Below are 24,042 nucleotides of genomic sequence, written 5' to 3'. Positions count from 1 at the left end.
CGCACGCTTACGTTTCGGTGATGGTGTTGTTGGAAAGGCGTTTTGGGTGCGAGTCCAGCCGGGCGGCAGGCGGGCAGGTACCGGGCTGGACAAGCGGCACGGGGGGCCGGGGTGTGTGACGCCCCGCTGGAAACCCGTTCCTTAGGCTGAGCCCTCGAGTGGTGGCTGCTGGGCTCGGTTTTGCCGCTGAATCTTTTGTACGACCCAAATAGGACAGATAACAGCACTCAGAGTTTATACGCCTGACGGACATATTTAAAAAGAAGAAAACTTAGGGTCGGTACAACCACTGCTTCTAACGACCTGTGGCAATCTCATCCTGGGATGAGATTCCGGTTAGATTCAGCTTTGAGGCTGGAAAGGAGAGGTCTGGTGTAACCTTCACACCGTGAGGCCCTAGGTAGCCCAGGCCACGTACTCCCCTACATGATGACACCCCTCCTGTGCCGAATGGTGCTCCCTCCATGCTGTCCAGGTACTCCCCACCCAAACAAAATAAAATTGCTGATGATGCTTTCCTTACCTTAAAGTGCTTCATGGCATACCCCGGGAGAATATTTACTCCAAATGCTGGTTTTCTGCATATCATATATCATATGTGATGGCATCAGCTAGTAAGACCAAGTTGCATGTAGGTGGCATTTTTTTTGCTTTTAAATGCAGCTAGCCACAGTGTATTATGTGTCTCGATATTAACACACAGACAGACCATAAAAGACAAAGAATGTGGAGTTCATGCTGATATGCTATTTTTGACTCCTGCCTTGAGACCAGAGAACTGCTGTACAGTGCATATGGACTGTAAAATCACGGCATGGCTTGGAACATCCTGTCAGGAGACCATATGTGTTACAGCATTTAATAGGAGTTTGTTTTTCTCTCCATATGCTTATGTAACTGCTGCTAAGGTCACTGAAAACTTTGCATATGTGCAGGCAAGCAGAATACCTGATGATCTCACTTGAGAATTCTCTGCCCTTTTATTTTTGGTCATTTAAAACCACTTTTTCAGGGATGACCTTGGTAAGCGTACTGGAAAGCACATGATCTAGCCGCTGCCCCTGAAAACTTTGCATGCTGTGCAAAAAATGAGCATGCGGTTCTGCAATCCCATATTTGTGTAAAACCAAATGATATGAAGGCATCTTCCTATTCATCCCAGTTAATCTTTTATTCCTGCGGTTAACATGGGCTGTTGTCTCAGTGTAATGATTTTTAGCCATTGTTAATTAACATCGCAACAATGCTTAATATACAAAGAATGGATCGCAGTAACCACACATATTCTGCAGTAATGAGATTTATCTTATAGCCTCTTGATTTGCTATGGCAGCTCTTGATTAGCTTGGCATCCATGCAACATTTCAGAAACAAAAGGAAAATTAAATGCTGCAGATATTTAGCAGTGAGTTGTAGAACAAGAACTATACTGACTTGATCTGCTCATCACTGCAAAACAGCATAAAGTACCTTTGGGAAGTCCTCTGTGTGCACATATGATACATGCCCCCACGCCAGAACTCCGAGACTTTTGTTCATTCAGGCAGGGCAGGTTTTTGGTTACCTCCCACGCGGGGGACTGCACAGCAATTCCTGGGCAAGGCACTGCTGAAACAGAGACCACAGCTGCCTCGGCCTCAGTAGTGAGCTGGTTCTGTCAAGGTGGCTTATTTTACATCTTGTCGTGAGCTGTATTTTGAGGCTTCCCAGGCCACAGGTAGGAGCTCATGGGCTGTGTTTGTGCTGTGGTGGATAGGAGCATGCAGCTCTGGCTTTTCTTTCCAGCCCCGCCTGGAGACTTGCTGTGTGATCATTCCCAAGTTCCTATCTTTCTGCCTGGATTCTCCCATTTGTAAAATGAGGATAGTCCATGCTCACCTACCCCATGGCAATCGCTCAAGCTGTAGTTTGTTGATGTTTTTAATCACTGTTTTGTTATTCTTTATGAGTTCTCTGCCGAGCCATCACTAGACACTAAGCTCAGGAGGTGGACTCTTGCCCATGACTTGAAATGCTAAATTTGAAGTTGCCCATGCTACCTGAGGGCAATAACATCCATCTGTGGAGCACTTACAGGGTGGGGGTGGGGTTTGAGTTGAGCAGTATTCACCAAGCTCGTGTGGCAGTTTGAGAACTTGCCACTCAGGAGGTTTCATACTAAATTTGGGTAATTTGAACACTTGTCTTTGCACTTGATGACCTGAATCAATCAACTGAATATTTTGTGCTGTATATCAGCCATGGAAAACCTGGTTTTTTGGTTTTGGTTTGGTTTATTTTTTTGTTTTATTTTTTTTTGTCTTTTGTTAAGAGATTGGATTGCTCCTATTCCCACCAAAGCCCACAGGACCTGACTTCAATTAACTCTCAAAATCAGTGTTTGTATTGATGGATGAAATTGAAGAAGCCAGGTGTGAAAATGCAGTATTTGCTTGCACACAACACAACATCAAGGCAGAAAAAGCCTACATTTATAAAATGTCAACTGGTTCAGGGTACCAAACCTGAAATCCTTAAGACAATTAAAGCAACTGATAGTAGTAGATACTCTGCAGCTCAAAAAGATGGTTTTATATCCCTCAAGATGAGCTCCTTGAATGACCAACATACAGATTTTCTTACTCTTTCTGCATAGGTTAGCATTTGTTAGTATTTGTGGGACAGAGAGAATGCAGGCACATTGCTTAGAAACATAATCAAATTGCATTTGATAAAATGACCAACATTTGACTCAGTGTCTGGAACTCCATCCTCAGGCGCAGTTTGGGTCAACTCAGCAAGGAGTTTAATGCTTTAAGCTTTAATAGCCAAAGGACATACTGCTCCTACCCAAGCCAACGTGAACACCATCCCTGAAAAGGGATTAAATACAGAGCTATAACTCTTTGTAGGCTTTGCTTTCTCATTACGCGTCTGATCGCAAAACCCTTCTGTTCCTCATTTGTCTTCTAAGTGTTTTATTTTCCTTACTGGCGGAGATACTGAGAACAGATTATTATTATGAGAACAAAAGAAAGATGATCTGTGTGTGCATGTACGCAGCATATACGCACAAACCCACGGGTGCGAGTGAGGTAACGCCTGCTTTTCAACGAGCAGAATCCACACTAGGCAGCATGGAAGTGATCCGCTGGCATGGAGACTGCTCATTCACACAGCTTTTAGTATTCTGCAGGAACAATAGAAAAAAATATATTAAGTCTTTGGAAAGACGCAAGAATAGTCTTACAGCACAGTCAAAACCAAATGGGGCATCTTCTCATTTAAGGTGATTTGTTGAGGACCGTGAGTATGTGCTGAGCGGTAGCTGAAGTCAGGCTGGCTGCCACAGGCCTGCCGGCGCATTTTGATACTGAAGAAGCGTTTAATGCAAGGAACCTGAGGAGCCAGCCCAGTGCAGGCGGTATCACGTGCTATATCAAGAATACTATCAGAGGATTCGATAAGCGGAAATCCCGCTGCCTCTAGACCTGCTGGGATGACTCAGATGTGGAATGAAATGTACTGCCGCAGCACTGGAGCCCTAATTTCTCCTGGTAATGGAACCACGGAGTCCCTCATATCTTTTAATCCTGTTGTGATGAAGCACCTCCTCCCGCTTCAGCAGTACCCTCTGGGGCACATTCCCGGGCTCTGTGTCATGTGTCGCGGCAAATGTTTGCTCAGAGCACCAGGGCAGCCCCGCAGACAGTGTAAATCAGCAGAGCTCAGCCGTAGCCTTGCGTGTGATATCCAGGATCCCCAGATAGGTGGCACGCTGCTAAATGCTTTTCCTGTCCTTCTTATGCTCGTTTGATACACGGGCAGGATGTAAAAACATCACCGTTTTACAGCAGTCGGATGACTCCCTCACTTCTTGCGCTTCACAACTTGCTATCATTCTATGATTCTATGATCATAGAAATTCTATCGCAAGGGTCCTAAAGAGACCATATGGGCAGTAAACATTCCTTATTCATTGAACGTACAGAAAGAACACATTTTCTTACTGGCTCACACAACAGCAGATCATGCAGAAATTATTTTTTAAAAATTACTACTATTTTCCCTGCAGTAACAGCAATACATTAAGTAACAACCCTTGAATGGTTTCTGTCTATTTTACAGCACAAGGATCTTTTCCCCTCTTTGGTCACAAAGAAAATAATAAAGGCATTAAAATGTACGTTTCTTTTCAGACAGTGGTTGTATTGATTTTATGTAACGTCTGAATGCTTTGTGTTGTAGATTACATATAACCATATCATTTGTCTGTAAGAAGAAACAGACCAAAAGACTTGCTCAGTGAATTGCAAAGGAGCCTTTCCTCATCAGTGATCCAAGGCGTAGTAAAATACCCTACTTTCTCAGTTCCCTCTGAGAGGTGAAAAAGCTCACTTATAGAAGCAAGGATAGTCCACTGAAAGAAAAGGTGATTAACCGTGGATTGAGCCCATACTGAAAAGGAAAAATCCAGTTTCAACCCATGCCTTTGTCCCAGGATCATTCAGTCCCATCTCTAGTTTGGAGAGAATACGGGTTTTTTTGATTAACAACCACAGAAATATCACTTTTGTGGAACAAAGCTAGCAGCAGCCAGAGCTGCCATTACTCCACCCCTATTGAAGGGCAAGGAGCTAATAAACAGGTTGTTTGGATATTTTCTAATAACTGAAAATAGAAGGTATAGCCAATAAAAGCAAGCTGTAACTTGAAAAATTCTTCCCCCGAGTAATCAGCAAAAGAGAACAGATGCTGGTCTAGAAACAGAGAGATTGCAAATTTAGTATTTCTGAAACCTTTCTGACTGAGCAACGAGGTACATAACATTGCCAGCTCTCCAAGTCCTCCTATATGCTTTTCATAGAACACGTATCCATAAATGGGGATCAAACAATCTTTCAGGAAGAGGAAGGGAAGAACCAGAAGTTCCAGAAGTCCACATAGACAACCTTGTGGCCTCTCTTTTGGAGGGACAGGGACCATGGAAATGCAGACTATGCATAGCGTAGGGCCCCCAGAGAATCCTGACCCAAATTGGGAGCTCTGGGGTAGTTATGTCCCTTGCATAACTGCCCCAGTACTAGCAGGACAAATTCTCAGTTTATTTAGAGAAGTATGGTATTTAAAGAAGGCCAGAGGTGTCACACTCCTCCAACCACTGATTTTGTGTCTTTTCTTTCATGCTTTCTGGGCAAGTCAAGACAAAACGCGTGTGATCATTTCCCTCCCCAAAGCTGAGGAGGGCTTTGGCCCCAGAACTGCTGTCTGCCACCGTAGGCTATCATCAAGCATCTCTCCCAGTAACAGCAAGTGCCACAGTGGTCTGGGGACATTGCAGAGCTTCAGAGGGGCTTGTAGCCTCAGACAAAACCTGCTCTAGGTGCAAAAAGTGGAAACTCGAGGGAAGTTCTGAACAGGTTCAGATTGCTTCCCTTTCTGTTGGCTGTTCTGGCCCGCAGAAAGGGCTGTAATGGAGCAACAGTACTGTAGACGGTTAAATTCTTTCACAGCCTAACTCTGGTGGAAGTTCATGATGAAAAGCTTTTTACAACGAGTCCCAGGTGGGTTAGGTGCCTGCCACGTGGGCTCAGTGGCCAATGCGCTTCGGCATCTTTGGCATTCCCACTGTCCGTACATGCCCCTAGACCTTTTCAAATCTAGATCTAAACTCTTATTTACTTAAATCATAGGATCAAACCCTACATTTTTTAAAAATGGCATTTTCAGACACTTAGAGCTATTTTGCCATAATCAAAAGTCTCATCTTCTCTACATCAGCTATTATTTATGACTCAACCCGACATAGCTGAAAATGCTAGAACAGATGTGGCACTTACAAAGCAATGTGGCAACGTAACAACGACAGCCAAAAAGGTGCAACTGCATCAGCAGTCCAAGGCTCAGGTACAAACTCTAGGTGTGGTACAGAATTTTTATTTTTGCAGAGTTTTCTAAGATCTGTTGGAAGTAAATTGAGACCTACATTTATTTGATGTTTAATTCATGAGCGATAGTATCTGTTGCTGTAGGAGTACATGTGTTTAAAGTAGGGGGGGAGGTCAGGTAAGGAGGTCTTGAACTAACTACAGCTAATATATGTCAAAATTACAGACAGATAACTGGGAGGTCACTGCAGATCACACAGCATTGCTATTTCTGGATGCCCTTGGGGAGTGCTGCAGCAACCCGAGCTAGACTGAGCAGAGCCTGGTTCACTCTGCCAACATCTGGGTCAGGAGCAGATGGAAAACCCCTCTGAACAAGCATCAGCAGTGGAAAAAAACATTGCTGCTCCTGGTGCTTTGGCTACTCATCAGCTGCGGAGGATCCAGTGCCATTTCTAAACCCTGCCCCTGTTTCGTGGAACCCAGGCAATGCTCCATGAAATAGCCACCGTTTGTCCCTTGACTGACGATAGATTCCCAGGGGGCCTCAGTTCTTTGCTACCTTATGGATATTTTCTGTACCTGATGTGGCAGAGCCAAGGGGATGGATCTGGGTCAAGTATTAGTGCTTTATTTTTCTGTTCTTTATGCAACATGGGTACAGTGTTTTGGACTCTGGTGGATCTACATCCAGGTTTCACCTCAGAGTCTTTGCCTCAAATCTAGTGCAGTAACACCTAAGAGCTGTTGCCATACAAATATCTGCCATGTGAGCTGTATCCAATGGCATCTTTATCAGCCTCTCTTCTAGTTCGCTGAAGGTGGGAAACTGGCTTGTCCACAGCCCTGTCCTCACCAGAAAGCACCAGTGGTTAGCCTTCTGCCCCTCCGTGCCTCTTCATCCAAGCATACAGCATTGCCAGCTTTCTCCTCTGGAAGCTCCAAGAGTAGATTTCCTGAATATCTCAACTAAAGAACCTGTCTATGAAGCAAAATGTTGCCTGCATCTATACTTCATGTTGCATGACTCCATCTCCTGGCAACCTGGGGTAAATAAAACCAGCTGCTATTTGGGAGGCTTAGGATCAGTCTTGGGCTTTTCCTGTTACTCGGAGTGTGTGTGTCCCCTGGCTGTGACGGTGACATCCTGGGGATGTAAATGGGAGCTCATCACAGGGCTTGGATGCCTCCAGTGTGAGACCCTTCCATGGTCAGGCCAGCCTGACACAGCCAAACCTCTCTCTATTGCAACCAACCAACCTCTCTTGCCCCATACCTGCACGGATCTCACCTTTGTTGTTTTACGGAAGGCTGAGTCCAGCCGGTGGTGAAGGAGTAGCCTGGATGTTGAAGATTTGGATTCAATTCCCTTGTAATGAGACCACCATGCATTAAAGGTGCTTGTGACACGCAAAGCAGGAGCTTGGATTACGTAGTCTAATTTCATCATTTAGTCACTCCTTGCCCGTTTTCATCAGTAAAATGGGGAGACAGTCCTTCCCTATTTCACAGCCCTCTAACATTGCACCAGTGCAAGCCATAAAACCACCCAGAAGTTCTCTTTCCATCTTCTCAAATAAGGATTTTATTCATTTTGGACAAGAACATCTTATTAGGCTTTAAAATACAAGTAATAGAAACAAATATTGATAATCATGAAAACAGAGAAGCTGTAGAGAAGTGGTAACGTATGCAGCAGTTCACTACAAGGATGTGAAAGGCTCCTAGAAATGGAAAAATTCCTCCTTCACAGTGATGACTCTTGCCCTTTAAAAAACAGCCAGATGAGACTCTTTCTACCCACAGGGCTCTCCTGCAGTGACAGCTACATTAACCTTTGCTGACAAGCACTTCTCTTTGCTTGTAAAATCAGCTTAGTGAGTGCAAAATTCCTCCAGACTTGAAAATGGTTACTATCAAATGGAGATACGCGCCATGCAAAACAAAACAACCTTGTTGCGCCTTACAATTACTCGTGCGTTGTTAGCGCTGCTCTCAGATCACTGGATGGGCTGATACAGGATGATGTCTGGGCATCTGTCTGCTTTGGCTAATGCTGCGGAATAGATGGGAATGTAGGAAAGGACACTGGGTTTTTTGCTGCATTTCTCTCCCTAGGCATTTTTCCGTGCTTATCACCACATTGTCTGCGCAATGAGCAACACAGCAGAGGAGCAGTAATATATGCTTGGATTATTTGTCTGTTGCTATTAGAGCAACGCTTCAAAACTGCAGATGAACCCAGTGCGCTCCCTCCTGCGCGCGGGCACGCATGCACGTGAACACACGCTCCCTTCCTGTCATCCCATTTCCCCCTATTAATTTCACATCCTTCTTTCTTGTAAGTCTGAGCCAGCCTTTACCGGCAAGAAACTCCTCCCGTGCAAAGGGAATTCTTCTGGGCTTGGGCGAAAGCAGGCTCTGCCAGTCTCCTCCTGCCCTGTCACAGCACCGAGCCTTTGAAACTGGGTCATGGGAGCTCTGCCGTTTCATCAGAGTCAAGCTTTTGTATCACCTAGGGCCATTTCAAAGACTTCGTAGCCCCATGGATTGAATTTAAACCATGCGGCAGGTGCAATTTTGATGCAGTCGGTAATTCTGTCATATTTCTATGACATTTATAATTGCTGACCAGAAATCTCCAGGACCAGGACCTTGGCATAAAATGCAAGTCAGGCTCCCGATCTACTCTACCCCATCAAAAATCTGTCACGTCCAGGAGACTAGATTGCAACAAGGTACAGGAATCCAGTACATCACTGAAAAGACAAAAAATGCTTAGGATTGGATAGGATAGAAAAGGAAAAAATAAAAAATAATAAAAAAAGCATTAAAAATGCTTGAAATTACCTTTTTGAGTAATCAGCTAATTTTGCAGTGTAAATACGATACATCGTTATACTGTCTTTCCTTGAAGGCTCCACTGCTAATCCATGATATTTATTGCAAAACTCCTACTGAGCTCAAAGATGCAAGCCCGCGAGATTTCAAACCTGCATTTTCACTGTATTTAGTGGGACTGGAATTGCCTGAGTCAAATAAATGCCTGTTAAAACATTAAAATAAAATATTAAATTGAGTGTGAGAAAGGAGCAACCTTTTGCTGCAAAAGCAACAGGAAATGACTTAGCTGCAAGCATGGATGCAAATCAACTGAAGTTACTTTTCTAATAGCTTCCAAATTAAATTGTTCTTATTATTTGCTTTATTCTAGGATATGGGACTCATAGTTGTCTTTGCAGAGATGCAAAGTTAACTGGTAAATCAGGCAAAAAAATGCTGAATTTCTAAGGAGCTCATTGTGCATACTTAGTATTAACAAGTGAAATTTTGGAGCTGATCTGGTCTTCTATGTGGCAAGATTTAATTGCGTAGCACAGTTCATTAGGAAAGAGGTCCGTGAACTCTTAGTGCAACTAAACTGAGTGCCTTGTGAAGTATATTTAGGAAAATTTGTTTCATGGTGCTTAGAGGGAAAATGATTTTCTGTCTCCTCTATACTCACTGGATATACACTGGATATACACTGAAGGACTGCCAACATCTTGTTTAATGCAGATATAATTATTTTGACATCGAGCAAGAAAAGAAATTCAAAATAAATACAGCTGTGAGAATTCAGACCCATTTTCTGTTGATCACAGATACATAATCTTCATCCATGTAAATCAATGGCCGTGCAGCCCCCAACTTCATTTGGGCCAGGATTTCAGCCGGGATATTTTTTCTCTGAGCTTGCAAGTGGGAAAGTTTAAAATAACCCACTAAGAAAGGAAAAGACCAAGGATAATGCAGCCAGGGGTGCATCACTCAAATGGAGTTTAGAGCCGTACACTACAGACGGCTCATAAGCCAAAGCTCCCGTCTCCAAAACACAGCACGGTCCTTTGGATGGGGAGCTCCTCAGGACTGAAAGCAATTTGTTGGGTGCTTGTTCAGCACCCAGCACAGCTGGCCCTGGTTCCCAGGGATGGATCCCAGGTGCTACTGCAATGCCTCCAAATATTAAACCTAATTGTGGCGTATGGGAAGGAGGTTATGAAAGAGAAGATTAAAGAAGGTATAAACTAGGATTTAGGAAGAGTTTTTACAATGTCTGTGCAGTGATGAGCAGCATTTAAATGAAATGAATGATAGGGCTGACGCACCCCTAGAAAGCATTACAGGCAGACGGGCAGTGGTGTGTCGTAGGTGTTGCAGGCTGGCGGTGCAAGCAAGCCCAGAGCTGCCTCCCCGGCCTGGCCGGCAGCTCTGCTGATTAAGCTATCAGAGACGGGATTCAGAAGTAATCTCGCTTGTCCCTGGGTCAGCAGACGCTGGGAAGAGTGGGAAATAACCCTTCCCAGAGTGTTCAAGGCTGAGTTTGCAGAATTTTTTTTTAACAGGGTCGAGATGCAAGTCCTGCATGACTGCATGGCACATCACTCCTCCGCTGCTGCTGTGAGCGGCCTCTCCAGCTGCTGCCATCCTCTGGGGGATGAAGGGGGCAGAGAGGCTCAGCCTGTAGCCCCAGGCTCCTCCATGCACTGGTTCTACCAGCTGGGGTGCAACTGGCCCCTGGCACTTTGCTGGGACTGTGGTGGGTGTATCGGTACAAGCCAGCTCAGGTCTGGTTAGGACTGCTAGCTCCAGCTTGCCATTAGCCCAGGCCAGAGCCAGCGCTTGCTCCAACAAGACTTGGGGATCTGTGCTGTGCTTGGCAGCACTGAGTTATCCATAGTTTTTCTGGTTTCTGTGGTATCCCAGCCCCAAATGAGCCTGAATGCTGAAGACCTGGCTGCAGAGGACATGGAGCAAAGCACTGATGTGCCAGCAGACAGCCTGACCTCTCCTTCATGAATTTGCAGGCCAAAGATGCTGGGAGGGGCTGGAAAAATCACTGACAAGATTACAGCCTCCCGGCTTGGGAGACTGAGATGCTTCTTTTATTAACAGACTATTTACAGATGGGAATCCAAGTGATTCCAGTTAATGGAGCTAATGAGACTTTAAATTTGTGCAAGTGTTTTGGTTTTTTTCTGGTATCCCTGCGCATTTAGCAACCTAGCATTAACAGCATGGCTAGCGGTGGTCAGCTACAGTCTCTAAGACTTCTTCCTAAACACTACGCCCTTTGCTAGGAAAAAAGATCATTTAAAAGGAATGCATCGCTTGTGTCCCTCCTGGTTACCTGTCCGCAACCCTCAACCTGAAGATAAATATCAGTTGTTCCGCTGCCCGAGGTTCCCAAGCCTCTCGGTCCCTCTGTGCCCATCTTGCTCTGACTCCAACACCTTCTGGCTGGAGCCTGGTTTTATTTTATACCTTGCTAAGTTTGGACCATTTTTTTGTTCAGCCCCAAGAAATAAACCTGATAATTGGCTCAGACAGCAATTACTTGCTGGGGATGGTTTTGATTTGATTTTGGTTGGTCTGCACCTAAATTGCTATGAATAATAAAACACCGGTTCAATCTCTCAGATTTAACAGACACAAGCGGCTGCTGCGTTTACTTCACAGTTTCAGCTACAAATAAAACTAATCAAAGCATGTAAAGAAACCATGGTGTCAAAATGGTTCAGGAAAGGGTCACTAATAATCTAAAACTGTAGTCAGAATGTCTGGATTTTAAAGTCTGAAAGAGCCGTGGGCGGGGGAGGCTATTTTTTCTACATTTATACACTTAAATTCACATGTAGGGATGTTGCCAGTTTAATTGCTGCAACTCTTATGACTTAGACTATCCACAATTTCTGGAAACAAACTAACAAAGCCTCAGATGGGTGTTTGGGAAGCAGGGTGATTATTATTCCAATATGATCCAAGATCTAAAAGAATTTCTGATTTATCATATCAAGGTTTTCTGATGAGCAGTCATGAGGGAGATTTCAAAGGTCAGGAGAAATGAAATGCAGATTTAAATTCAAATTAATCAGAGGCAAACTGTAGACTGGCTTACACTTACATGGGTAAACATTCACCGTGGGCTATATATCACTCCAAAACGTGGAATTATAATCTTGAACTGAATTTCAGAGCAATGAAAAAAATGTAAACCATAGGAAAAAAGCTGTGATTGAAGGTGAAAACAAGAGAGTGGCTACTGGGGAGCAATGGGCCAGGGAAATCAGGTGGACGTGAACCCTGCGAGCACCCGTCCAGTCCATATCCACACTGGAGCAATCTGGGAACTGCTCTAATTGATGCCATCGTTACCCTCAGGACAGTTTTCCTCCATCTGACCCCTGACTTGCTCCTTTTCCAGGATTTGCCCCTCTTGCAGGAGTGGGAAGGGATCCCTAAGGACCTGTTGCCACAGCTTTAGGGATGGCTGTGCCGTGGCACAGAAGTCCATAGCGCCGCCTGGGTTTGAGGCTTAAGGATTTTATACGTGAGCTGTAGAAAGTTTGGAAAGTTCTGGTTAAAAGTTTGTCAGGCATATAGGAGCTCTGGCAGATGTGTTTGCTTTATTTAATCCATATGTTTGCCCATTAAATAATTCAGAAGATGTTATATTAAACAGACTTCAGAGAAAAGTGATAGAAGTGCATTTGCTGAAGCAAGAGCTTGTATAATGAGACATTCCATAAAAGAAGCTGGACTTTTAAAGTCAGAATGGATTAAGGGCATGAATTCATGTGTCCCATGAGAACTTATTACTTATAAACTCGAAGGACATTCAGAGACCTTCAGAAAGAAGCAGCTCTCACACTTGAGTTTAATTTTAATATCATTGCAGTTGTAAATAAATTGTTTTATAGTTGTTTCGGTGTAAGTGAGTAAGAATTTTATCTGATCACCCAATTAGCAGTATGGGGTTTTTGTAAAGAATGAGGAATTTATTAGGGATTATTTTACGCACTACTGAAGACAAAAAAAAATGTAGCTATAAAAATCGTGCCTTTCTTTTAAGACTACAAAAAAGAGAGTTTAAATTATACCAAATAAATTGCTTTGAAAAAAGCCAAATATATTTTTCCCTATCTGTGCCTTTGTTATAACATAATCAGCTTGGACACTGATAACAACCTCATCAGGTTCATGGCTGATTTCACGGTCTCATACAGTAATAATCGTATTATGATCACTCTAACTACAGTGTTGCCAAAGCTGCAGGAAAATGATAATTTGCCTTAAAGTAATAGCTTCAGCAGTGTGTAAAAGAAAGAAATGCAAACTGGAAACTTTCCCATTAGTCCCCAGTTGCAGGTGAGGGTCTTGTTCCCCAAATCTGGCTGTGGGTGCAGCCAGGGCAGTGAGGATGATGATGATGAGGTGGATGGTGATGCAGGGGCCTCGTGCTGCCTCTGATCCTGCTCCATTCCCCTTTTCCCCTTCATTTTCACAGAGAATTCAGCTTTCCTTCAGCCATCCCAGTTTTGGGGAAGTCACCCTCCTTAGCAGTGATGAAGCATAGCCAGCGACTTCAAAACAAGAGTCCTGCTCTTAGCTCCCACTATCGAAACAGAAAAAAGGGCTGTATAAGTGATGTGTAAAGGGACAGTCTACTTTCAGTCCTCTTTGATTTTTCTGTAGGAGAAATAATGCCTCCTCTAGTTTTCTAGAAAAAAAAATATTTTAAAAGTGCTTTTGAGCAGTTCAACATTATTCCTGCATTGGACATGAGCTACCCCTGTTACAGGTGTGTGCAAAATAGAGTATTTCAGTTGGAAGGGACCTACAATGATCATCTAGTCCATCTAGGCTGCCCCGATATGATGGACTGCTTTTGCCCAGCTCAGGGGTAGCAGGCGCTTAAATACCACAGATCAGCTGTGCCTGCTGCCAGTGAGACACTTCCCTGCAATGCTCCAGCAAGGCTTGACCACTGGTACGCGATAGGTGAAAGACAATGACTGATCTGAGGCCCGGACCTCATTTGATGGATTCTGCTGATGAAGTAACATGTGGACAGGCAACAGCTGCCATTAGTTGTCCATTTTTTTCCTGCAGTAACTGCTCTGCGTCAGGTTCATAGCCAAAGTTATGCAGGATTGTAAGACAGGGTCTGAGAAGGGGAAATACTAAACTCTTAGGCACCAGGTTGTCCTCTCATCACAATTTTAGTATTAAATAATGAGGTAATCAGTTAACATAATGTTTTTCATTAAAAAAGATCTGATCTCATTTATCAACTGCAAACTAATTTCACCTTTTCCCACCTATGAATTTAGGATTCATTTAAGACCGATCATTCTGTGAGCAAAAGCAAGTCCTGTTCTCCCTTAGCCAAAGCAATATTTGCAGCGCACTTAAGCCTAAATTGTATTTCTTGCTGTATCAAGCCTTTTGTATTTCAGTTGTCAAATGCAGATATATAAAAGTTGCAGTTCTGAGGTTTTTAAACCTCTAGTGTTGTGTTGGGCTTTTTTTTAAATAAAACTATTAGCCTAATATTTAAAACACTTCCATGATGTGATCAAAACAAGTCTCCTCACTTTGTGTTCTCTTTGCCTGGCTGCTGTAGATACAGATCTGTCACCTCTTGCCTTCTACAGAAGACTCTTGGGGGGCAGGGACAATTTCCCTAAGATTAAAGCAGCAGTCTTTTAGAGTCTGTTAGCACTATCACAGTGTGTGTGAGGTTGTTGAAAAGTGTAGGCTTGGCACTTCCTTCTGTTTATCCCAGCGAAGGGAAGGGGCAGTTTAGGATAAAACATTTTTCGTCCATCAGTGCACCCCACTCCTGTCTTGGACCATACCTCCAAGCTCGTCTTGGTGACTAAGTAATTAATCTCTCCCATATCTACTAAATCACTGTCAGGGATGAGGCTGATAATTGGGTTCTCTTTGTGGTGTTGAGATGCGGACACCTGTTAATGAGAAAGTTGACCAAGGACACCGACCCAATTGACACCAACTGCTTAGCAGCTGTCAGGCGGGAATGGCTCCCAGTCACTGCCTCTCTCGCCTGGGTTTGAACCAGTAACCCAGAGACAAAGGGCTCGTATCTCATTACTGCTGGTCCCTCGAGCCACCCCATTCCCTCGCAGCAGATGTCTATCGCATTAGTGTCAAAAAGAGGTAATCATGTGTCTAAAAACCTGCACTGGAAGAAGTTTGTAAAGGCACATCTGTCCAGCACCTAAAAGCACTGTCCTGCACCCAAAAAGAGCTGGGTCAGGCTGCTGGGTGACAGGGACGTACTGCAGGCTCTGTCGCCTGCGCAGGCTCCTACGTTCCTGCATCCCTTTGCATCCCAGTGCCCAGTGTACTTCCAAATGGGAAAGGGGCTTCAAGTCTTTATTACATTCTTATTAAGGGTGGCCTTTTAAAATAGCTGGGGGACAGAGGCAGGGTCACCAAATTATAGACAGGCATAAAATCCATTCAAGTCAGCAAAGCTGCTCCCAGTTACAGAGCTGCTCCCACTTAGAGAGGATTCAGCTCACCCAGTGGAACCAAACTGACTAGGCTTACCTAACATATCGATAAGTACAAGGACTGCAAAATAATCTGCCTCTAAGAAGATACATGAAGATAGCAGCAGCCAAACACACTTTGGTTTTGGCTTCAATTTATCAGGAGTCTGATCCAGCCAGCATTCAGCAGCAAGCACTAGCCAGGCTGTGTTTACAAGCCCCGAAACAGCCTGCTCCTGGGACAGAAACGGCAATAAAGCCTTACTTGAAGAAACTGCATTTAAAAATATCCCTTGCAGCTTCCTCTCTCCCTTCCCCCAGCTTTCAACCTGGCGATGCTGAGCTCTGCCTGTGGAAACGAACAGCCTCTGCCTTGGTAGCGGGGCTGGTGCTCGATGGCGGGCAGGGTCCCCTCCCAGGCCCCACATCGGCTTTTCCAGTCCGTCAGGTCAGGGAAGTGAAGCGGAGAACAAAAGCACAACTGTGTGCAGGAAGGGGAAGGGGCGGCAGCAGTGACCTGTGGCTCCCACAGCCCACCCTGCCTTTGCCCTGGCCCCCAGCGGTAAGGAGAGACCTTTGATCGGGGGTTAAAGCAAAGGAAACGCTGCTGATGTCGGTGATGTTCAGGTAGCATGAAAACTCCCTTTCCCACAGCCTCTCTCCTTCACTGTCCTCTGCAGGTCCCTCAGCTGCAAACAAAAGAGAAGTACCGTGTTTTTCTTGACACATTCATTGCTTGCAACTGTTTCTGTAATCAAATATCCAAAGCTGGACTTATTAAAATAAGCACTGATAAGATAAGGCTTTGGAAGCTTTGTGGACAGAATGGATCCAATCTTTTCCTGGTGGCAATGCGTGCTAATCCCTTGTTGGCACTACACCATTTGCCATCATCCTGCTGTATTTTCTACTCTTGAGCCACCGGTTGAAGGCCAGCCCAGCTCAGTAGCAGACCAGTTATGCCAGTCAGCAGAGAGCAGAAGTCCACAGGGCCCAGCTGGAAGCACCAGGAGGGTTGTTCAAGCCACTGCACATTTTAACGGGCAGATGACCAGGCCAGAGCAACTTCACCCATAGGGCTGGTCCTCATGGCAATGCTGTTGGTGATCCCAGCAATAAGGCTGACCTAAAGGACATGGGGTTAAACCTCAGGGAGCACACAGATGTAATAAATTTGCTTTGATTTGCTCTGTTCAGCTGGAACTTTGGTTTCCGGAGCTGTCAATTCTGGAAACTTCCCTGAGCGTTACGTTCACTTCTGATGAAGGCAAAGCAGGGAGTACGGCAAATAAGTCAAACATGCAAGCAGGACTGATCAATTAAGCCTGGTACATCCTGCATGCTATCAAAATCAATGTATGTCACGGTTTAAAGTAGTATCTGCAGAGAAAAACTTGAGCTGTGCCCAAAATGTGAATCCTCAAGTTTGTCTATTCTGGAAAGAAAGGGAAGAGACTAAAGATAAGATCATAAAGATGGGGATATTTGCTGCTCTGGCTGCTTGGCCCCAGAATGATTCCTGGGTCTGACAGATTATCTCCACAGTGTTAAAAATGATCAGAGTCCTAAGGCAATTAATTCCTCACTTTCAGATCTTTGCTTCTGCAGCAATGAGGATTGCCATGGACAATAATGTGGGTCGGTGAGAGGGGCAGGGTTGGGAGCAGAGGTAAACAACCACCCAGCGGAGAATTTAGCAGCAAATACAAAGGCAAGGCAACCTGATAGCTGGAGGGAAAAACCCAAGCCAGACCGGTGCTGCTGTGACCCACAGAGCCGGGGGGAAGGCAACGCCAAGTGGCATCACGCTGGTGATGGGCACAGGAAATTTAATGACAGGCAGTGCCGCGTTGGGGAAGGCACTGAGCCTCGCCACGGCAATCTGATTACCCTGCTGCCACCTGGGCTTCCCCCAGGCTCCAGTGGGGAGAGCGTGGCATCCAGTCTCCGCTTTGTATTCAGGTGGCGTCCCCGTTGTTGGTGACGGTGTCCCTGTCCGGCAGCAGCGGCGGGCGGGGGGAGAATGCAGAGAGGCAGCAGTCACCTGCCGCCAGGACCTGCTGCTGCCACCCAGGCCAGGGAGGGGATTTCGGCTGAGCCAGCTGGGGTATTGACTGAGTGGGGCGCTGGTTAGGAGGTCTAAAATGACACCACCTTCCTGCTCGGTTCAAGTTTGCAGATGCACATCACGCGGTCCCCAGTCCAGCCACATAGCTGGCAAGGTGTCAGCTTTCGCAAGGCGTCCCTTCCCCAGCACCCAGCCCGAAATATCAGTCCCAGTGAGGATCACTGGTCCAAACCAAGGGGTGGGAAGCATAGAGCAGAAAACAAACCTGCAGACTCCAGGGGATTTCTTATTTTCACACACACAAGAAGAGACGAGCTGGAAGTGCTACGTTTATATCTGAATTGCAAGTGTGATTTCCCAGGGGGCTTTCCCTCATTCCGTTTGGTGGGACAATGAGGACCCTTTGGAAAAAATTAGTCTGGCTTCTATCCAAAACATCCTCAGAATTCAGGGATCTCTGATGCACCAGCACCATAAGCAGCTATCTCCAGCCTTTGCTTTGGACTTAATTGTTTGAAAGGTGGTGGTTATCAGGAACAGAAAGTGAGTCGCAGCCTGAAGACCTGAGGCAGCAACCTGGGATCTTCCACAACATCTCATATGATGGGTGCTGGGGAAGGACACTTGGTCCCTTTTTCCAATCTGGGTCCAATTTTGTTTTGTTTCAAACACCACAGAAGGCAAATGTAAAGGGTAACATCTTCGATCGCAAGGAAACCCCCGTGTTTGGTGTACCACCGCACATCTTGTAACACTATTGTAGTTCTTCCTTGGAAAGACTGATGACAGTTTTTGCGTAAGAAAGAAATTTGTGGAGTTTTTATTTTTGCGTCGGATGTGCTAAAACTGGATGTTGTCACTTATGCCACTGTTCCTTTAACTTGCGCTGCTTGACACTATGAATTATTCAGATATCTCTATGATATATGGAAGTGGTGTCAGCATTTTAGGGCATGACTCTCTTTTCTCATCTGCTATAAAATCCCAGTGGCTTCAGTGAGCTATAAAAGGCAAAATTAGGTCCTCAGCAGCGTTGTTGTCTTGCAAGCAGAAAATATACTTTACCACTGAGGGAAGGGTACCAACAGGCCTAGCTTATATTATAAAGCTGTGTATTTGTATGTCCCTGGTCTGTCAATACAACTGAGAGGTCATTTATTCATTTGGAAATGAGAAATAAGAGTGTAAAGAAGCTGGGGGATAGTGTAACATGGCCTATTTTCTCTACTGCAGAACCACTCAGGTTTCATCGACCTCACGCTGCTAATACCAATGGCCTCATCTGGTTGAATAGCGAGGTGTCTGATCTGCAGCCAACAGTGCCAAGCTCAGTGCCTGGCCCAGGCGCGGAGCTGTGCCAGGGAAAAGGAGGATGCACGTGGAGCTGAGCAGCAGCAGGGGAGCCCAGGAGAGCCCGGGGGCTGCTGTGTGCCCCAGGGCACGGGCTGCTCGAGGGCAACCTGCCAAGCTCGGAGGCTGATCAGGCTACAGCCACTCGCCACAGAACTGAATGCTCCCTGGGAACACCGCAGATATTTTTCCATCCTTATGTTAGCTTTTCTCCTGTTTTTAAATCAACTATGACAAAGATGATTCAGTTGAAACTGCTCTAAGTCCGTTGTCACACATGGAACAGCACTCTGCCTCACCCAAAACATCTACAAAGCGTTGTTAAGAGTTGCAAGGAAAATACAGTGGCAGTGAGAGAAAAAAAAATGCATGGAATACAAATATACTCTCAGCAAAGCCAGTGCTTAAATCACCAGTGGCTTAAATGATGCAGGTCTAAATCCCAGGAGCTTCCTGGGCCCGGTGCATTGGGTGGGTGCTGCACACCCAGGAAAGACATAACTAAAACACGGGAGCGGGGGTTTTGTCTTGTAAAAGAACCTCCTGCAAGTACCTCCAGGCTGCGGGGACCAACTTGTGCCCCTGGATACAGAGAGCCCCCTTCTGTGAGCTCTGTCTGTAACTCAGGGCTGAATTTGGCCTCCAGGATGTTCCCTGATGTCGCGGTAACTGAGGGATGCAGTTTAGTGATGCCGAGGTGGGTGTAAAACCTTACCTTCCGTTTCTCCCACCTATTTGTTGCATCACCTGTGTTTGTAAAGGAGTATTTACAAAAGGCAAAGATGTATCAAGCTATCTCTGGCCTTCTTCCCATGTTAGATAGGATGGTAAATATTTTTGGAAGGGATGTAAACCTTAATGCTTCTGGGAAGAAGCCAAGCGGTACCAGATGGCAGAGAGGAGGAAACTCACCCTTATGGGCAGGTTTTTCGCAGTATTCTCATAAGCATCTGGTATTTGCCACTGGCAGAGACAATACAGGGGCCGGTGCTCTCCTCCAGTCTGCCTGCCTCCCTATTCCTGGCTACTGGCTGGTTTCTTACCTATTCAGAAGAAGCTTCATCAAATTTTTATTTCTTGACACACAGTTGGATTCAAGGTCTCGGTGGCACTCCTCTTCGGGTAAATGATGGTGGCGCAGGTGACTCAGCTCACCAGCACATGGCCTCAGCTCACAGGCATGGGCGATCCCAGTGATTCAAACATTGTAAGAGGAGTTTGGGGATTTGTCTTAACACTTGAAAAAAATCGCTCTGATACTGTATACAGCCTTCTGATTGCACAGCGGATTTGGATCCCCACCACACACTATACTAGTAGTCAAATTTTTGCTCCACCTATGAGTTTGGGAAGTGTCAATCACCTGCAGCTCCCAGCTAGGAGTAGTTTGTGGCACACCTTGAGCTCACACACCTCGCATGTCTTCCTTCAAGGACCAGCTCTCCATCTCCCCTGGTCTCCAATTTGGATGCTGCTCTTTGTAGCAGTGTTTAGAGGCTACTGCTCATGCCTTTTGGAGGACCTGTTTTTCTGGCAGGGCAAAGAGTTTTCTAGTTATGACCATAATTCTTGTCTGAATATCCTGAAGGCTTTCCAACAAGTTAGAGCATTTTAGAATTTTACTAGCAGTTTCAGGGCACAAAATAAAAAGGCTTTGTGGACACAAGATGAAACCTTCCACTAAAACGTACTACTTTCATAAGGAGAGTGAATGAGCTGGATGGCCCAGTTATATTGCCAGAAGCCAGCATTAAGGACTGCTGCGTAATCTTCGAAGAGACTGCTTTTTCCTCGCAGCTCAGCCAGATGGGCAAATGGAGGGATGAAGGCTTTTCACAGGAAGGTTCAGCTGATCTGGGAAAAGAAGGAAGAATGATGCATGACAGTTCTTCAGGTAGCTGGAAAAACATTCTGGCTGAAAATACTGCTTAATCAGGCTAGAAGCGAGGTACCTATCTCGATAGCAGAGATTAGGAGCGTTGCACATTTTTTGTTATCGCACAGCTTTGTTGCACAAACCAGGGCTCCCGCTGTTGCAATCTGGATGGTGTATTTCAAAACATTAATCAAGGATTAGTCCTTGGTGCTGATTTATGAGAAAATACCAGTGCCACGGAGGATTTATAAGCCACGGCAAATGATTCATGGAGTACACGGACGAGATGGGTCCTCAGCGCGTGGAAACTGGAGCATGGCCTTGCCGCACACACAGCAGTCCTAGGCTGCCTTGGAAAAGCAAGGTCCTGGGAGAGTCCCACTGGGATTCCTCCTGCCCCTCTGCCCACTCCCACACCTGATGAGTGGGCTTTGGGAGACCCACCCCTCTCTGGTGGGGGGAAGCAGTAGCACAGACCTGGAGCTGCTGTGGTGTCTTCTGTAATGCTAACGGAGCCCTGTAGAGGGAATGCTTTGGTAAGACTTCAATGAGGCTGTGTATCGCTGTGCTCTGTCAGGGACCAAATTCATTCTTTGTGTCACCACCTGCTGAGTTCAGGAGTTAACATCAAGCACAATTTTACCCAGTAGTTTTTTTCCTGAGATTCTTATCATGCTATAATTCGCTTTAAAATTTCATCCCTGACTGAAGAGGGTGCAAGTGTCCATTTGATTCAATGCAAGGGATAGGCTTTGATCCTGTCTTATATGGGCATCAAAAGCTTAAGATGACGTGCATATTAAAAGTGCTTTTCACTGTCAGCTTGCAGAAGGCCCCATGGCCAGATGTAACAAAAGGGAATCCATAGTGTGTTGTTTACTAATTTCTCCTATGCTTCATTTTATATCAGCACGGGGAAATCATAACACCTCCTGAACAATGCCAGGAAACAGGCTTTGTTCACTAAAACTAAAATCACAAGCCCATCAAAAATACTCCAACATTATGTATTATTTGTGTTGATTAAAAATCTGCTTGCAACACTGGGTTTGCTATTGATCATAACACTGTGCGCTGACCTAGTCCTTTCCCTCCGAGATATCAAAGACCTTAAAAACCTACCTCATCCCAGCCCTCCAATCCACTGTGCCCACAGATCATCTGGGCCACAGACACTTTCTGATGGCTCCAAGCTTCGCCCCTCTGCTCTAGCACTGCTGCCTTGCCTTTCTGAGGTGCAGGGATTTTCCTCTACTGAAATGCAAGGTCCACCTGGGAGGGAAGACGAGGGAGCAGAACAGGTGACAATGCATGGTGTCCACTCGATTCAGGTCTCGCTCACTCAAACCCACTGGCCATCCTGCTGTCTTTGCTGCTAATGGAGGAGTCTTTCACCGGGTACTCATCAGGACCAGAAGGCATCTGGACACCCAGCAGCTTCAATGCCACCTCCAGAGCATGCAGGTCACCATGCCTCATTGGCCACCTGGGCATCAGAGTGACAGCAAGCCCCTTGTGGATGGCGGAAGGGCGGATCTGTGCCATTAACATTTCCGAAAGCACAGACATACCCACCGAGTCCTCAGAGCAAGTCTTAATCATCACAGGGACTTCCTCTGTGGATATTAATAATCTCCTCGCTTCCTCTGAGGAGCCCCCCTGCCTGCCGGGCCCAACCTCTGCAGAAGCATCAATAAAGCTCAAACTTTGAAAGGTTTCACCTAGAAAAAAACAGCTTTTCTTGGGAAAAAGATGAAGCAAACATCAGGCAGGCCCAGCAATACACTGCACCTGTGTCTGTGGTGCAGCTGCAGGAGGCTTCTCCTCCCCTGTTGACTTGGGATGATTGCTCTGCAGGGTGTCTCTGCTCTGCTCCTCCTTCCCCCAGCCACCAGCCTGGGATCTGCTAGGCAGATCAGCGCTTGGAAGGGTCTGGGAGAAGCACTTCCGCTTCCTGTGGGGAAGGATATGATTTAAAGCCTTGTAAATAAAAGGCTTGGCTCAGAAAATGCCTGTGTGCCTTCAAGACACGGTGCAGCCATGAGCAGAGGCAGCGTGCCCCATTACAGAGGGTGCTACCTCCTGGTGGCCTGGCTCAGGGTGGTGAGGAGGAGATGGGGCACTGCCTGACCACACAACAGCCTGGCTGCGGCCTGTCTGGGACCTCTCAGAGGGGTCCCAGACCCCAGGACTCCGAGGCCCCTCTCAACACGGACACCTGCTGGTTTCCACATCCTAAGGGCTGACTCTGGTGCTGAGGTGGCAACCTCAGGAGGGGCTGACTGGCCATGGTCAGGACTGCACCTTCTGGAGAGCTGCCACCAAGTTGGGCGCCCAGGTCAGAGCACAGCTGGTCCCGGGTGGCCCCTGCTTTACCTCCTCGGAGCGATCCCCACTGAATGGAGTGAACAGGCCTCACGGCTGGCTTGCACATGGCAATTCCCTCCTCATGGGGCAAGCACCCTGGTGTGGCTACGTGCCAGGGGAGATCGGCCTTCACATCTGCATCTCTGTGCAGCCTGTTACCAGGCATCCATCGTCTGCTTATCCCACATCAAGTGAACTAGTGTCCACGCTCTGTCCTAAGTTCCTCTTACCTTTTTAATCATAAAGGGATAAAAAGCTACTTTGGGAGAAGGGCCAACAGCGCTCGAGGAGGGGATGAACTCCAGCAAGAGCAGGGAAGTCCTGCTGTCCTGCTTCAGTAGGGAACAGGCAGTTGTCTTAGTCTGCCAAGGGTGTATCTGGGCTCAGAAACCAAGGAGCACAGACTCATGCAGAAAAACATCCAAGAAACTGCAGCTTGGCTGATTGAGACTTAGGAAGATAACACCAAAAGGCAGAAGTTGCAGTCCTCCATCCCTCTCTGTTCTGGTGTTCCCTCCACGCACAGGCCATCTGCTCCACATCCCACGCTCTGGCATCAGATTTGACATTTCTTTATACCTAGAGGGTGTCTTGACCGGCTCTCCAGTGTGGTCAGAAATCTGAGGTTGCACTGGGTTAACCCTGGAGGCAAATAATTTACCAAGGTTCCTCAGGAACATAAAGCTGGCGATTCCCTCTGGCTTTTTAAGGACACCCCTGTGGGAAATAGCTGGCAGCACTGCTCTGTCCTGGTGCACCTTTCATTTTTGCAATGCGATACTGGCCAAAAGCAGCCTACAGAGAGGCAGCGTAGCTCAAGGAAGAGTGCCTTATACTAAAAGTCAGGGGATATGATGCAAGGATATAGGAAATCTACCTACACGTTGCCTAGGAAATCCACTTAATGAACTTTCTGTACCCTTTCCCAGCTTCTGTCTGACGTGTGCAGAAGTGATGGTGGCATGCGTGCTCCTGACAGTGAGGACCATCAGGACCTGGGCATATTTTACCGAAGAATAAGAGGTATCTGGGTCTTCAGGGCAGTTTCCTCCCACAGCACAGTGCGGGGCCGAGGTCTGCAGGATACGCCGGCCCCAGGAGCAGAGAGGCGGCAGGGATGCTGGAGCCGGCTCCTTCAAGCTGCAGGCTCTGCTCGAGGCAGGAGGGACCCAG

At 46.2% G+C, this 24,042-nt stretch overlaps 1 protein-coding gene across 1 annotated transcript in view; it reads right to left on the bottom strand.

Moving 5' to 3' along the window:
* The window catches only part of HHIPL1 (HHIP like 1), a 41,904-nt gene extending 20,241 nt beyond the window's left edge, over window positions 1-21,663 (bottom strand). Inside the window, exon 1 of the mRNA XM_009636880.1 lies at window positions 21,625-21,663. Within this exon, the coding sequence (XP_009635175.1) occupies window positions 21,625-21,663 (39 nt within the window). The remainder of the gene's footprint in view (window positions 1-21,624) is intronic.
* Between the last annotated feature and the right edge of the window lie 2,379 nt (window positions 21,664-24,042).

This window comes from Egretta garzetta, unplaced genomic scaffold, assembly GCF_000687185.1.
Source record: "Egretta garzetta isolate BGI_Z169 unplaced genomic scaffold, ASM68718v1 scaffold374, whole genome shotgun sequence".
NCBI classification, from domain to species: domain Eukaryota; kingdom Metazoa; phylum Chordata; class Aves; order Pelecaniformes; family Ardeidae; genus Egretta; species Egretta garzetta.
The sequence above is the reverse complement of the archived record's forward strand: the minus strand, read 5'-3'. Positions and strand labels throughout refer to the sequence as shown.